The sequence below is a fragment of the Anolis sagrei genome, chromosome 11 (genome assembly GCF_037176765.1).
Source record: "Anolis sagrei isolate rAnoSag1 chromosome 11, rAnoSag1.mat, whole genome shotgun sequence".
Classification (NCBI taxonomy): Eukaryota; Metazoa; Chordata; class Lepidosauria; order Squamata; family Dactyloidae; genus Anolis; species Anolis sagrei.
This window is the reverse complement of record NC_090031.1, coordinates 6,182,501-6,199,784: the sequence shown is the minus strand read 5'-3', so window position 1 is coordinate 6,199,784 and position 17,284 is coordinate 6,182,501. Positions and strand designations below refer to the sequence as shown.

Here is a 17,284-nt window from a genome sequence, read left to right as displayed (position 1 = left end):
TATCTTCTGTTGGTTATGGGAGTTTGGTGTGCCAAGTTTGGTTCCATTCCATCGTTGGTGGAGTTCACAGTGCTCTTTGATGATAGGTGAACTAGAAATCCCAGCAACTACCACTCCCAAGTGAGAAAATCAATGTCCCTCCAACCCCATCTGTATTCAAATTAGAGCTTATTAGGTATTTGATCCAGTGAATGAAATCAGATATCAGATATTTACATTACAGTTCATAACAGGAGCAAAATGATAGTTATGAAGTAGCAACAAAAATAATGTTATGGTTGGGGATCACCACAACAGGAGGAACTGTAATAAGGGGTCGCAGCATTAGGAAAGTTGAGAAACACTGCTTTACACTTTCCATCTTTGTGCATTGCACAGCCTTGCTTTGGGAGTCATATATTGAAGGAATCCTCCAAAAAGAAGAAAAAATGTTCTGGTTGTTCTCAATCTCTCAAAGCATCGCGATCAACCAATGAGGACAAGAGTTGCTCCATTTCTTATTTTTTGTAATGTTTTCTTTAAGGCTGAGGCAAGTTTGTGTTGGAGGTAAGTGTCCAAATAATAATATGAATAGCAGCATCCAGGGTTTCAAAGCATTCCGATTCCTGATCGTGGTGACAACCCTGAAAGGTAGATTGATAATATGATGATCTTGATGAGATTGACGAAGGCACGTTTTTGGTGAGACTAAGTGTAAGGGGTCCTCAAAAAGAAACTATGCTGTCGTGCCTGGGGGCTATAACTCTTAGTGAAAGAGACATAGACGTGACATCTTTCCCCCAGGGGATTGCTTCTTGCCTTCCTTTAGAGAACTGGAACTCCCAAGGACCAAAACACTGTAGATAACTCAAAATAGGTTTTATTCTTCACAAAGAGTTATCCCTTTAAGGCAATAAGCTGGAAGTTTCAAAGGGGGTAAAGGAAATATACATTACAGTCTCTGGTCGTCTTGGGTCCAAGGAGATTTTGCAGCTGAGAAGCTTTTCCTGTTCCCTCTTCTCTCAGTGGCTGTGAAGGTCGGAACAAACACAACCCCCAGTCCAATGGCCTATGTTGAAGGCATAGAGTCTTCCTTTTGATGCCAAAGGACCGGCTTGAAGGCGCTTGGGTCTCCTCAACATTGTCCAGGGCGATCTGGGACTGGAAGCATGAGTCCCAAGGGTAAAAACCTTAGAATTGGTGATGAGAGGTAACTTAATTAAGGGCTTTAGAGCCAAGTCTCTTTCTCACTTCTATCTGATAGAAAGTTTGATGGTAGAATGGAAAAGGAAAAGCTCTGTCCTCCTCCAGGAAGAGGTGGAGCCAAACAATTAGGCTGAGGAAGCAATATAACTGATGCAAACAACATTGATTGACAGCTATAAATAACCAATCAATCCAATTATACATTTACAAAGTAAGCAAGTATGGGCATGTTATACAGTTTAAACCTTTGCATTTTACACACAGGTGGCGCCACTCGCGCAGTCACAGGAACTTAGGTTTCCCCTGGATTTGCAGTCACAGACGTGAGCGACATCTGTAACATGCATGCTTTGCTGCACCTCTCTGCTCTTCCCCTGCCTCTGTGTTTCTTCAATCACTGTCTTTCAGCGAAGAGCCCTTGACAGTTCACTGGCTATTATTGTTCCAAATTATTTAGTTACTCATACTCAGACGGTCATGGCGGAAGAGAGAGATCAAGCACACAGTCGGGCCTTTGCCGTTTGTGCTTATCTCTGTGTTGACACCCCATACATGGCATCTGTCTCACTTGACTGGAGGTGTCATTCTAGTCCTTCGTCTCTAGGCACTGAGTGATTTCAACCCCTCAGTTACCCATATGTCTTGGGAATGATTTTCCCCTGGAATATAGCTCCAACAATCGATTAATAGTAAGCTCTGGTTCAAGTTGTTTCCCTGGCTGGGTTTCCATCTTCAGAGGCAGAGAAAAGAGCTTGGAAGAACAAGAGAAAAGAAGCATCCGTTGGGTAAGAAGCCATGGAGGTCCACTTTGCGGAGATAGGACATCCCCCATAAGTCTAACAACAAAGGAGTGTCTTTGCTTGTGGTGAAACGAGAGGATCGGGAACTGACACAGTTTGGCATCCATGTCCTCAATGTGTGCCAATCCCTTCTTTCACTGAAAGAAGTTTATGAGGAGCAAGACGATGGCCAGCGCCAAGGTGACCACGATGAAGAAGACACTGGCCACCCAGGGTCCTTCTTCATGGCCTCGCAATGTTTGGGGCATCTCCGAGGGGATCATGTTGGTGAGGTTCAGCATATAGCCCAGCGTCCAGCCGATGTCTGAGTTCCCTGCCTGCCAAAATGGGAAAGAAACAAAAGGCACAAGATCACCAAGGAGGTGAGTGGGCATTGTGGCAAATCGTGCCCACAGAGATGCCGTCCATAATTCAAGAGCCAACAGACTCTATAGCTACATTGGTTACACAAACAAAGAGTATATTACATTGTACTCAGTATTCACACACACACAAACATTCACACTTCATGCATACGTTACTATCCTTTCTCCCTACTCCTGGAGAAGAGAACCGAACATTGGCTAGATTGTCACAAATATATAATGTATGGTTTGAATAAAATTGCTTAACAGGAATAAGACTGGGGTCTATATAACTTGGAGATGCCATCCTAAGAAATGAGGCCTGGAAATCGACTGACCTGATGGGACTGTAATAAAAGTTTCTGATAAGAGCTGCTGATGAGCAGAAACAAATGATTAAGTCTCAGTGGAAAACAACATGTTTACATTACCAAAGACAATGACTCTTTAAGTTAAGAGGGAAGCAAACTATGCTCCTTAAGTAGGAAAACCTATTATTGTTGCATGAACCCTCCCTGGGCAAAATTATTATTTGTTCCCTTTGTGCCTGCAGCAAAGAGTTCCAAAGGCTGCAGACACTTAAAGTGTAATTGTTTGGCTCTGAGCATGTTCAGACAATCAGGAAACTAATTACAGACTGCTTATGATCCTTCAATAAATTGGTTACCCTGAACTCTGTGCTTCTCTTGCTGTAATGTGCCTTTCTGAGCCATCATGTATCTTTCCTCTTTTCTTCTCTTTCTGGATAGCTGGTTCCCCCATTAGAAAGCCTCTGATAGTTTAAGCTCTCTCTGCTCATTATATTTCTCTCCAGCCACCCTCCCTGTCTCAGAGCTCGCTCTCTGGCTTCTTTTGGGACGTAACTCCACCCAGGGATTCTGAAGACTATGTTTTCAGTCTTTCAGTTTTCTAAGCCTGAGAAACTATGTCTCCCAGGACCGCTGTTAAAAAGAACTCTTTACCTGCTGAATAATCATGTGTTCTAAGGTCGTTTTCCTTATCCATTCCCCTCCTTGCAATGTGTAACCTTTCTGCCTTTTTGTTCCAAAGTCCCCCCCAGTGTCTCAGCACTGGAAAAATCTGAATTATGGCAGGATGGTCAAACATCAATGTTTATTGTAACCACTCAGTGACAATAGCCAGACTGGCTCGCAGGCCCTTAGGACTCGCTGGTCACTTGGACATTTCCTACCTCCATAATCCTCTCAAGAATCCATTGTTTCCCTCTCGTCCCGCCTCCCTCTCACCTGATTCGTCAGGACGCCAAGGCAGCAGAAGCCCAGCAATTGGCCCAGGCACTCAGGAGGATACTTTCACCAAAATTCCCCCATTGTTCCTATGTCTCAGCACTTGAAAAATCCGAATTATGGCAGGATCGCCAAACATCAATGTTTATTGCAACCACTCAGTGACAATAGCCAGACTGGCTTGCAGGCCCTTAGGACTCGCTGGTCACTTGGACATTTCCTACCTCCATGATCCTCTCAAGAATCCATTGTTTCCCTCTCGTCCCGCCTCCCTCTCTCCTGATGCGTCAGGACGCCAAGGCAGCAGAAGCCCAGTGGTTGGCCCAGGCGCTCAGGAGGTGGCCAAGCCTCCTCCCAGCTGTAGAGTGCCAGCCAATCATCGTCGAGCTGGCAGAGGGCGGGGAATGGGAGATTCAAACCTGGCAGCTGTATAAAAAGGCCTTTATTTTTGTACACTGTATGCTTAGCTTGGCGAAATATTGCTGCTTTGCATCCTTTTCAGCTGAATGGCAATAAAACCATCTCGGTGGTGCTTGCTTCAACTTTGGTGAGATTTCTTTTGGGAAGTTAGGAAAAACCTTTTAAATTGGGCTTCTCTTTGCTCACCATTGTAGCGAGCCCTCTTTGGTGGGTCCGCAGGGTCTCTCCTTCAGGGCCAGACCCTTTTCAATTCCTCCATGATTTCAGTTGGACTGGATGGCCCGCGTGGTCTCTATTATTTTATGATTTCACAGCCGTTGACGGTTGTGTGCATACTGTGAAATCATATAATGATAGAGTTGGAAGAGACCATCCAGTCCAACCCGCTATCATTTCCAAACGCTAACGGATGCTCGGCCCATGTTTGCATCTCTCACCTGCATCTGGAAGGCGATGTTTTCCCAACTCGTGTTGCTGAAGCCATAGCCGTCCAACAACAGGGTGAGGATGTAGTTGGCGCTGGCGCAGTAATTTAATAAGCGGGTTGAGTTTTGTTTCGGATAGCTTGTATTCAGCTGGAAAATAGAAGGGATGAGTATGTAAACAAAGAAGGACATCAGGGCCCACTCCAAACATTTCCTGCCAGAAGCTGTGTTACAAGTCATATACGTTCGAGACGTATGATAGATGCCGGATACGTACATCCTTCCATGTTCGGTCGCAGAAGGCATTAATCGCATCTTCGACGACAGGCAGTGGATGCGTTTCAGTGAGATTGAGGAAACTGAAGGTATAGTAGTAGGCGGAAAAGGCCTGCAAGGGAACGTTAGGCAATGAATGAGAGGTTTCAGGTGCATCCGCACCATGGAATTAATGTGGTTTGGGACTGCAAACAGAAATTATATTTATCTGGTATCTACCAATCCCCAGGAGTGCTGGTTCACTGGAGAGTCAATAATAATAAATACAACAATAGTATTTATTATGGTCCATAGACACATCAGAAAACAAACAGTCATTTATATATTCTTCCATCTCAGAGTAATAATAATAATAATATAAGAACTATAATAATAACATTTATAACCCAGAAACAAAACGAGAAACAATGGATTCTTGAGAGGATTATGGAGGTAGGAAATATATTACATAGTCTAAAAAACAGTAATAATAATATAGCAATAAAAGAAATATAATAAAAAATATGTGATATAATATCTATATAAATAAAAATGTAATGTTCGTTTGTGGGATTAACAGAACTCAAAACCCTCTGGACGAATTGACACCAAATTTGGACGCAAGACACATAACAACCCAATGTATGTCCTTCACTCAAAAAAATTGATTTTGCCATTTGGGAGTTGTAGTTCCTGGGATTTATAGTTCACCTACAATCACAGAGCATTCTGAACCCCCCCCCCCAACGATAGATTTGGGCCAAGAAGAATATAACAAGAAGAAATATTAAAACAAGAATAATAATAATTATAATCATAATCATAATAATCATAATAGCAGCAGCAATTTAGGACACTATACCAGGAATTTTCCATCAACCCTCGGTTGGTAGACCCCGTTGAAGCCGCAGGATTTGTTATGGCTGCAGTTGGAGAAGTTGAAGATGTTCCTGATGGCTTCGCGGCAAAGGCGAGCATTGCCCGTGCCCACCAGGAACACTTTTGAGGCAGCGTCTGGCGGCTTGGTCTGGTTGTTGGCGCATGAAGAGTTGAATAGGGAAGCCACCTCGATGGATTCGTTATAGCCTTTGGGGTAACAGGGATGATCCAGGGTGGATGAAGAGGAGCTGTCATTCTGGGGGAGAAAAAGGCAGGTCAGAACCCTGAAATAATAATAATAATAATAATAATAATAATAATAATAATAATAATAGACAAGCAGCAATTGGAAAAACTTACAGAATATGAGAATTTAAAGATCGAACTGCAAAGAAGCTGGCACAAGCCAGTCAAGGTGGTCTCATTGGTGATCGGCACAGTGGGTGCAGTGCCTCAAGACCTTGGCCTGCACTAAAAAACAATCAACGCTGACAAAATTACAATCGGTCAGCTGCAAAAGGCCACCCTGCACACATTATTTGCTGATACATCACACAGTCCTGGACACTTGGGAAGTGTTCGACATGGGATCCAATACAACACTTGTTTGCTGTGGACTCATCTTGTTGTGTATCTAATAATAATAATAATAATAATAATTGATGAGCAGCAACTGGAAAAGCTCACATAATATGGGAATCTAAAGATGGAACTGCAAAGACTCTGGCACAAGCCAGTCAAGGTGGTCCCAGTGGTGATTGGCACACTGGGTGCAGTGCCTCAAGACCGTGGCCTGCACTAAAAAACAATCAACGCTGACAAAATTATAATCGGTCAGCTGCAAAAGGCCACCCTACTCAGATCTGCACACCTCACTACCTCTGAGGATGCTTGCCATAGATGCAGGTGAAACGTCAGGAGAAAATGCCTCTAGAACATGGCCATATAGCCCAGAAAAACCTACAACTTGGGTGCAGTGCCTCAGGACCTTGGCCTGCACTTAAAAACAATCAGCGCTGACAAAATGACCACCTGTCAGCTGCAAAAGGCCACCCTACTTGGATCTGCACACATGATTCGCCGATACATCATATAGTCCTGGACACTTGGGAAGTGTTCAACATGGGATCCAATACAACACTTGTTTGCTGTGGACTCATCTTGTTGTGTATCTAATAATAATAATAATAATAATAATAATAATAGATGAGCAGCAACTGGAAAAGCTCACATAATATGAGAATTTAAAGACTGAACTGCAAAGACTCTAGCACAAGCCAGTCAAAGTGGTCCCAGTGGTGATCGGCACACTGGGTGTAGTGCCTCAAGACCTTGGCCTACACTTAAAAACAATAGGCGCTGACAAAATGACCACCTGTCAGCTGCAAAAGGCCACCCTATGCGGATCTGCACGCATTATTCACTGATATCACACAGTCCTAGACACTTGGGAAGTGTCCGACGAGGGATCCAATACAACACTTGTTTACTGTTGTGTATCAAATAATAATAATAATAATAATAATTGTCCAAAATAATAATAATAATAATAATAATAGTCCAAAAGTGCTGGTACCTCAGCACACTACAGCTCCCAGGACCCCATAGCATTGAGTCATAGCAGTTAAAGTGGGATCAAACTGCATTAATCCCACAGTGTAGATGCACCCAAACACCATGGGATAATCCAGCCAAGCTGCTTGCATGTCTTGATTGCAGATGCAAAGCACCTGCCTTTGCCAAGGTCTCCATTGCAAGCCTTGGATGGATTTGCTCCTCACAAAGTAAGTTGGAAAGGCACTTTTTAAAGTGGAAATAGCATGGGAAGCCTTGCATTTTCCAAGTTCTGCTATAACTTTTCAGTCCCTTGAGATTTTTCATGTGTTTTATGGCTCCAAACATTAAGGAGAGCAGTTGAAATGCTTTGCAGTTGCTATATTGATGCTTTACTGCATTGACGCTGTTTTAATTTGCATTGGTTTGGGATATATATATGGGATAAAGCATGGATTTTAAGGCTTTTTTGGGCCCCGAAAAATGTCATATTGTCCCTGACATATTGTGTTATAAAAGGCAAAATATCTAATGCTGGGAACAATCTCCAAGCAAGCATTCACAATCACAAGACATAGAATATTATTATTATTGTGATTATATATATATATATATATATATATATATATATATATATAATTATGGAATATGTATTTATATGTTATTTCACATTATTATATTTATATATTAATTATTATTACATATGTTATTATTATAGATTATCATTTTATTATATATATTAATATTGTATTTTATTCATTTATTATTATTTCATTTTAATTATTATTTATTTTAGGTTTATTTTATATATATTATAGTAGGTGTATTTATATTATAAATTAGTATTAGTTCATATTATTATATTTTATAATTTTATACATTATATATTATTTATTATTATAGTATATTTATATATTAGTATTATTTCATTTATTACTATATATTTTTGTTCTATATTATAGCATTTTATTTATATTAGTATCATTTCATAATATATTTTCTAACTTTGTTTATTTATTATGATTATATATTTTGTATTTATTATTATATATTATTTTAGTATGTGTATTTATATTAGTATTGTTTCATATTATTATATTATATTGTAATATATTATAGCATTTTATTTATATTAGTATTATTTCATAATATATTTTCTAATTTTCTTTATTATGATTATATACTTTATATTTATTATTATATTATTTTAGTATGTGTATTTATATTATATATTAGTATTGTTTTATATTATTATACTATATATTTTTTCATTATTATTAGATATTATATATTTATTGTAATATACCATTTTATTATATTATATATTAGTATTATTTTATATTTTATATTTGTATTTATTATTATTTCATTTAATATATTTTATATTTATTATATATGATTATAGTATGTGTATTTATATTATCAATTTATATTATATATTAATAAATACAAATATTATTTATATAATATAAACATATATATAAAATAAACATATTATAGTATATAATAATAATAGTATATTGATATTATATTCTAGTATCATGTAATATTATGTTTTATACATTTATTATTGTTTCATTTATTATTATTGATTTATATTATAGTATATGCACCAATATTATATATTATTATATAATATTATATTTTTATATTTATTATTCTATATTAATATATGTATTTATTATTTTATATTTATTATTATAACATATTAGAGAGAGAGAGAGAGATTTTTATTTTAAAAAGGACTCAAATAGTGCAACCTACAACTCCCAGTATCCCACGGCATTGAACATGGGCAGTTAATATGGGATCAAACTGAGTTAATTCTACAGTGTAGATGGCGATCCTTCCCTGGCATTTACTTTCAGGGCCTTATCTCCAATCAGAAAGGAATTTTTCTAATGAAAACAGGTCCATTAATCTAATCTAAAATCCAGATTGCAGCGACCGCTGGGTGAAAGTTTATCTTCCGGGTGTAACCAAACAGCTGATAACATTCCCAAGAATATATAGATTTACATCTTTTGGTTGTTGATTGATAGAATAAACAATATTGCTTGTATGAAAGGCTTTGGACTGGAACCATTATTTGCATATAGTATGTCTGCGTGTATATGGAGATGGGAGCCAAGTCTAAACATGTCCCTGCCCATGAAGTATTATTATTATTATTATTGCTATTATTATTCATAATAGTATTGCTAGTATTGCTATTATTATTGCTATTATTGTTGTTATTAGTAGTAGTAGCATCGCTATTATTATTGCTGCTATTATTATTACTACTATTACTATTGCTATTATTGTTATTATTATTGCTATTATTGTTATTCTTATTGCTATAATTGTTGTTATTATTGCTATTGTTGTTATTATTATTGCTATTGTTGTTGTTATTATTGCTATTATTATTGCTATTATTATTGTTGGCAGTGGGATATGCTGCCTGGGAGTCCATTGGAATCTCCTCCCTTTGAGGTTTTTAAGCAGGGGATGGATGGCCATCTGTCGAGAGGGATCCTGACTGTGAGAGCCGTTCAGCAGTGGAACTCTCTGCCCTGGAGTGTGGTGGAAGCTCCTTCTTTGGAAGCTTTTAAGCAGAGGCTGGATGGCCATCTGTCAGGGGTGATTTGAATGCAATATTCCTGCTTCTTGGCAGGGGGTTGGACTGGATGGCCCATGAGGTCTCTTCCAACTCTTTGATTCTATGATTCTATGTGTCTTCTTGGTGTGTGTGTGTGTGTGTGTATATATATATATATGAGACAATACTAGGATAGTATTGGAGTCTCCTTCTCTTGAGGTTTTTGAAGCATAGGCCAGATGTCCATCTGTCGGGACGAATCGGATTGTCTTCCTTCTTTTTATGGCAGATGGTGACTGGACTGGATGACCTCTGGGGTCCCTTCCAAATCTAGGATTTTGTTATTATTATCATCATTGTTGTTATTATCATCATTGATGATGATGATAATAAAATCCTAGAGTTGGAAGGGACCCCCAAAGGTCATCTAGTCCAATCTCACTTTGGGATATTGCGATTGGACTAGATGATCTTTGGGGGTCCCTTCCAACTCTAGGATTTTATCATCATCACCATCATCATCATCATCATATTATTATTATTATTATTATTATTATTATTATCCCAATTCTATTATTAGTAATGTCCCAAAGTGAGGTTGGACTAGATGACCTCTGGGGGTCCCTTCCAACTCTAGGGTTATTATTATTATTATTATTATTATTATTATTATTATTTTCATCATATTATATATTACTATTACTATTATTATTATTATTATCCCAATTCTATTATTAGTAATGTCCCAAAGTGAGGTTGGACTAGATGACCTCTGGGGATCCCTTCCAACTCTAGGATTCTATTATTATTATTATTATTATTATTATTATCATCATCATCATCATATTGTTGTTGTTGTTGTTGTTGTTGTTATCCCAATTCTATAACTATTATTATTATTATTATTATTATCCCAAAGTGAGGTTTGACTAGATGACCTCTGGGGGTACCAACTCTAGGATTCTATTATTATTATTATTATTATTATTATTATTTTCAATATCATAATCTATTATTATTCAAATTCTATTATTATTATTAATATCCCAAAGCGAGATTGGACTAGATAACCTCTGGGGGTACCTTCCAACTCTAGGATTCTATTATTATTATTATTATTATCCCAATTTTATTACTATTATTATTAATATCTCAAAGTGAGGTTGGACTAGATGACCTCTGGGGATCCCTTCCAACTCAAGGGTTCTATTATTATTATTATTATTATTATTATTATTATTATTATCCCAAAGTGAGGTTGGACTAGATGTCCCCTGGGGGTCCATTCCAACTCTAAGATTCTGTAATTAATATCCCAAAGCGACTTACGAGGAGAACCCGGATGACTTGGTTCAGGGCCTCGTTCTGCCCGTAGCACAAGTAGCTGTGGGTGTAGATGCCGTAGTCGAAGCCGTAGAGTCGAAAACGAAATGAGTTGGCGATGCTTTCGGTAGGAAGGAAGCTGATCTGGGTCGAAGCCCCACCGAGGTCCAAGGCCCCCAAGAGGCCAGCCGATGTGGGGTGGACCCAGTCCCGGTCCTTGGCAGAATACTGCGCAGACAAACATAGTGAAACAAGTGGTGGTGGTGTGTGCATACAAGATATTGCAATGAGCAAGCTTGACAGCATTGAGTAGCCATGAAGTTGGCAAAGTCAATCAGTGAGGGTCCCTGCATAAAGGTAGCCTAGCTGTTGTTGCCTGGAGGCATCCTCTGTTTAGGAGGTATTAAGTGCAACATTCACACTTGTAATTAGCAAACTTGAATAGCATTGAGTAGCCATGAAAATGGCAAAGACAATCAGTGAGGGTCTCTGAATAGAACTGGCCTGGCTGTTATTGCCTGGAGGCACCCTCTGTTTGGGCGGTATAAATTGCAACATTCACACTTGTCATTGGCAAGCTTGAATAGAATTGAGTAGCCATGAAGTTGGCAAAGTCAATCAATGAGTTTCTCTGCATAGAACTGTCCTGGCTGTTGTTGCCTGGAGGCACCCTCTGTTTGGGAGGTATTGATTGCAACATTCACACTTGTAATTAGCAAGCTTGAATAGCACTGAGTAGCCATGAAGTTGGCAAAGTCAATCAGAGAGGGTCCCTGCATAGAGATAGCCTAACTGTCGTTGCCTGGAGGCATCCTCTGTTTAGGAGGCATTAATTGCAACATTCACACTTGTAATTAGCAAGCTGGAATAGCACTGAGTAGCCATGAAGTTGGCAAAGTCAATCAGTGAGGGACTCTGCATAGAACTGGCCTGGCTGTTGTTGCCTGGAGGCACCCTCTGTTTAGGAGGTATTAATTGCAACATTAACACTTGTAATTAGTAAGCTTGAATAGCATTGAGTAGCCATGAAGTTGGCAAAGTCAATCAGTGAGGGTACCTGAGTGGTGTTCTTTATATCCAAAGCCACAATGGGACCGCATCCCGGGCCTCACCTGAGTGAACGAATGCAGCAGGTAATTGATGGTGATCCACCCGTAAGCGCCTTCGTCTTCGCCCGAAATGATCCGAGCGCCTCGGAAACTCACGGGATATTCCCGGATGGCCTTCCCCACTTCCTCCAAAATCTGATCTGATGTGGACGGGTTCTGCTTTCTGCAGGGAAATTTGGACCCTCATTATTATTATTATTATTATTATTAATAATAATAATAATAATAATAATAAAGCATTTCATTGTTCCTTTGCATCAATACCTGGCCTGGGCCAACTTTGGCCCTTCAGATGTCTTGGACTGCAACTTCCGGTAGGCTGTTGGGAATTGTGGGACTTGCAGTCCAAAATACTGGAGGGCCAAAGTTGGCCCAAGCCAGGTGTTGATGCAAAGAAACCAGGAAATGCACACCTGTCGTCCTTACCTGAGGAGCCGCATGCCAGCGGTGGCCCCCAAATAGGCAGGAGCCTCTCGCTGCCTCTCCGGAGGGATCACCCTCATGGCTTCATCCAGGCATGGCCGGAGCGAGGCGCCCGCCTCCGTAGGGTTCTTGGTATAGGACGAGATCCCAGATCCTGCAGAATCAATACATATAAATAATCCAGAATGAATTTAGGGAAAGTCAAGAAAAATGCTTAGGAAAAATGGATAATCCCTGGCCTGCTGAGTTAACCATCCGGGCCAGGTGTTTCAGCCCATTTGAAATCTTGTATTTCTCTGAATTCTTTGATGTGTTGCATCTTAGAATCCCAAGTGCCTATATATATATATATAAATATATGTTGGGGGGGGGGCATGGGCCAACTTCAGCCCTCTAGGTGTTTTGGACTACAACTCCCACAATTGGATTTGCAGTCCAAATTTGCAGTTGGCCCAGGCCTGTCCTAGATGCTCCTTTATGTTATTTTGCAAAAAGGCAAGAACTGACCGTTGACGTGGCAGGAAAAGGTCTGGCTGACCACTCCGGTGTTGTTCTCTTTGTCCATCGGCCACTGGTACACAAACAGGGAGGTGTGGGACGACCCAGCGTCGAAAACCAGTCCATACTGGTGGGGAAACAGTCAATGCATTAAGGCAGGATCAAACCGCATCAACTCTCCAGTGTGGATGCACTTGAGATTCGATCCAATGTGTAGTATCAGTTGTGTTGGCCATCGGTACTTTAAACTCACCTTATTTTCGGGTGGCAGAGCAACGCTGTGTATCCCCACCAGGCTGAGAACCAGGGCGATGATGGCAAAGGCACACAAAACCAGCAGAGCGATGCGGGGAAGCCATTTGTTCCATTTGAAGGCCATTTCTACAAATGCAAAAACACAATTTCAGAAGAGTTTTAAGACCCAACCGAGAAAAGGGGACAAAGACGAGATCGTCTGCATACATGAGAATGCAGATCTTTCTGTTCCTGGTTAGAATAATTTTGGTAGTATACACTTGCTGAGGGTGCATCTACGCTGTTGAATTAATACAGTTTGGTACCACTTTCTCTCGCCAATCTTGTTGCGCTTGGTGTAATCTATTGACAGATATAGTCCTCTTGGCAGTCAATACTAAAAGCCTTGAGAAGAGTTTTGAGACCCGACCAAGAGAAGGAGACGAGCACTACGTCGTCTGCATACATTCTAATCTGTTCCTGATTAGAATGAATTTGGTAGCATACATCTTTCTGAGGGTGCATCTATGCTGCCGAATTAATCCACTTTCTCTTGCTGATGGAATATTGGGAGTTGTAGTTTGGCAAGGTCTTTCGCCTTCTCTGCTAAACTACAACTCCCATGATTCTATGCCTTTGAACCATAGCGGTTAATTTGACAGTAAAGATGCTTCCCCCCAATTGTTGAGTTTTGCATCTTTGCGGGTTAATTAAATGAGGATCAACAGCTCGTTTCTCGTTCTGTTCCATAACTCTTGTATGTTCTTGGGTCTGTAGGTTGCATTCAATTATATATATCTATATATATATATATCTATATACACACAATAATAAAATTATACACACACACACACACAAAATAATATAATATCAGCAGCAACAACAAAATGCGAAAATTATCGAAAAACAGAAAGCCAATAAAACTGATACACACACACAATAATACTATATATATATATGTATATATATATATATACACACACACACACACACACACACATACAAAATCATATAATATAATATTATATCTTGGCAACAACAGCAGAATGTGACAAATGAGAAAAAGTAAAGCCAATAAAACCGATACACACACACACACACACACACAATACACACACACTAATATTATTTATACACACACACACATACACACACACTAATATTATTTATACACACATACACACACACTTATATTATTTATACACACTCACACATACACACACACTAATATTATTTATACACACACATACACGCACACTAATATTATTTATACACACACATACACACACACTAATATTATTTATACACACACACACATACGCACACACTTATATTATTTATACACACACACACATACACACACACTAATATTATTTATACACACACATACACACACTAATATTATTTATACACACACACACATACACACACACTAATATTATTTATACACACACATACACACACTAATATTATTTATACACACACACACATACACACACACTTATATTATTTATACACACTCACACATACACACACACTAATATTATTTATACACATACATACACACACACTAATATTATTTATATACACACATACACACACACTAATATTATTTATACACACACACACATACACACACACTAATATTATTTATACACACACATACACACACTAATATTATTTATACACACACACAATTATATAATATAATATATCTTGGCAACAACAACAAAATGTGACAAATAAAAAAGTATAGCCAATAAAACTGATACACACACACACACACAATTATATATATATATATATACACACACACACACACACAATTATATATATATATATATACACACACACTAATAGTATTTATACACACACACACACAAAAAAGTCATATAATATAATATTATATCTTGGCAACAACAAAATACAACAATTATCAGAAAAAAACAGTAAGCCAGTAAAACTGATACACACACAATGTAATATGCACTCACAATAATATTATACACACACACAATAATATTATACATATACGCACAAAATCATATAATATAATAGTATGTATTGGCAACAACAACATAATGTGACAAATCAGAAAAAGTAAAGCCAATAAAACCGATATACACACACACAATAATATATATATACACGCACAATAATATAATATTGTGTATGTAAATATAGCCAATAAAACCAATATATATATATATATATATATATATATATACACACACTCACAATAATATAATATTATGTGTGTGTAGCTATATACACAGAAAAACAGAAAGCCAATAAACCGATATATATATACACACACACACACTAATATATATATATATATATATAGAGAGAGAGAGAGAGAGAGAGAGATATGTTTTATTGTTTTTCCATTTTGATAATTTGTCACATTGTGGTGTTCTTGTTGCCGAAACGTCTGCGATTAAGAGAATGATTGATTTTTCAAAGGTTGGCTGAAGATCTAATCGCAGAAGGGATCTGGTCAAACCAGAAATAGCGTGCCAACAATAGAAGCCGGATCTAGCTTTTCACATTCTGAACGGGTTCATTGCTGAGGAAGTTCACCACCTCCTTCCATTCAACCCAGCTCCTGCATCTACACTGGGGAATTAATGCAGTTTAATCCCCATGGCTCAACGACATGGGAGATATAGAGTCGGCCACATGACCTTGGAGGCGTCTATGGACAACTGGGCATATGGAGTATTCGTGCCAAGTTTGGTCCAGATCCATCATTATTTGAGTCCACAGTGCTCTCTGGATGTAGGTGAACTACAACTCCCAAACTCAAGGTCAATACCCACCAAACCCTCCCAGTATTTTCTGTTGGTCGTGGGAGTTCTGTGTACCAAGTTTGGTTCAATTCCATTGTTGGAGTTCAGAATGCTCTTTGATTGTAGGTGAACTATAAATCCCAGCAACTACACCTTCCAAAGGTCAAGGTCTATTTCCCCCAAATTCCACCAGTGTTCACATTTGGGTATATTGAGTATTGATGCCAAGTTTGGTCCAGATCCATCATTGTTTGAGTCCACAGTGCTCTCTGGATGTAGGTGAACTACAACTCCCAAACTCAAGGTCAATGCCCACCAAACCCTTCCAGTATTTTCTGTTGGTCATGGGAGTTCATTTCCATCGGTGGTGGAGTTCAGGGTTGTTTGCGCACCTTTATGGCGTGACCTCTTTCTCTCTCTCCGCCCAAAGGTGTCGTCTTAATCAGATCCATCGCTTTTTTGATGGATCGTGACATAATGGCCAGGTTTACTCCTGAAATATTAGAAGTATTAGACCAGGGCCTCTTGACATTATTGTGGGTGGAATAGCACGAATGGCACTCACTGAGACGGGGGGGACGGGGGGACGGGACACCTGGGCCGCAAAGCCATTCTCTCTTTCTTTCCTTCTCTCTCTCTTATTTCTCTCCTTCTCTTCCTTTTTCTTTTTCTTTCCTTCTCTCCCTTTCCCTGGTTTTCTCTCTATTCTCTGTCTCTTTCCTTCTTCCTATTTCTTTCCTTCTCTCTCTTATTCTTTCTCTTTCTTCCTCTCTCTCTCTCTCTTTCCTTCCTTCTCTCCCTTTCTCTGGTTTACTCTTTCCTTCCCTTTTCTCTCTCTTTTCTCTTTCTCTATTGCCTCTTTCCTTGTCTCTCTTTCTCTGATTCTTTCTTTCTCTTTTCTTCTCTTACTTTATTTTTTCCTTCTCTTCCTTGTTCTCGGTCTCTTTCCTCCCCTTCTCTCTCTCTTTCTGCTTTCTCTCTCTCTCTCTATTGTCTCTTTCCTTCTTCCTATTTCTTTCCTTCTCTCTCTCTCTGATTCTTTTTCTTTCCTCTCCTCCTTTCGTCCCTCCCTCCCTTCTTCTTTTGCATTCTCTTTCCTGTCCTTTTCTTTCCTTCCTTCCTTCCTTCCTTCCTTCCTTCCTTCCTTCCTTCCTTCCTTCCTTCTACTTTTGCATTCTCTTATACACCTTTCCTGTCCTCTTCCTCCCTTTC

The 17,284-nt window shown here is 39.0% G+C and overlaps 1 protein-coding gene across 1 annotated transcript in view; it reads right to left on the bottom strand.

The window, feature by feature from the left end:
• Positions 1 to 1,109: 1,109 nt before the first annotated feature.
• ENTPD8 (ectonucleoside triphosphate diphosphohydrolase 8) overlaps positions 1,110 to 17,284 on the bottom strand; it is a 21,762-nt gene continuing 5,587 nt past the window's right edge. The window contains exons 2-10 of the mRNA XM_060757758.2: positions 13,300 to 13,427; positions 13,056 to 13,173; positions 12,552 to 12,702; positions 12,129 to 12,288; positions 11,023 to 11,244; positions 5,539 to 5,811; positions 4,699 to 4,809; positions 4,434 to 4,571; positions 1,110 to 2,302 (exon numbers count right to left, since the gene is read on the bottom strand). Coding sequence (XP_060613741.2) covers positions 2,120 to 2,302; positions 4,434 to 4,571; positions 4,699 to 4,809; positions 5,539 to 5,811; positions 11,023 to 11,244; positions 12,129 to 12,288; positions 12,552 to 12,702; positions 13,056 to 13,173; positions 13,300 to 13,425 — 1,482 coding nt within the window. The 5' untranslated portion in view covers positions 13,426 to 13,427 and the 3' untranslated portion in view covers positions 1,110 to 2,119. The remainder of the gene's footprint in view (positions 2,303 to 4,433; positions 4,572 to 4,698; positions 4,810 to 5,538; positions 5,812 to 11,022; positions 11,245 to 12,128; positions 12,289 to 12,551; positions 12,703 to 13,055; positions 13,174 to 13,299; positions 13,428 to 17,284) is intronic.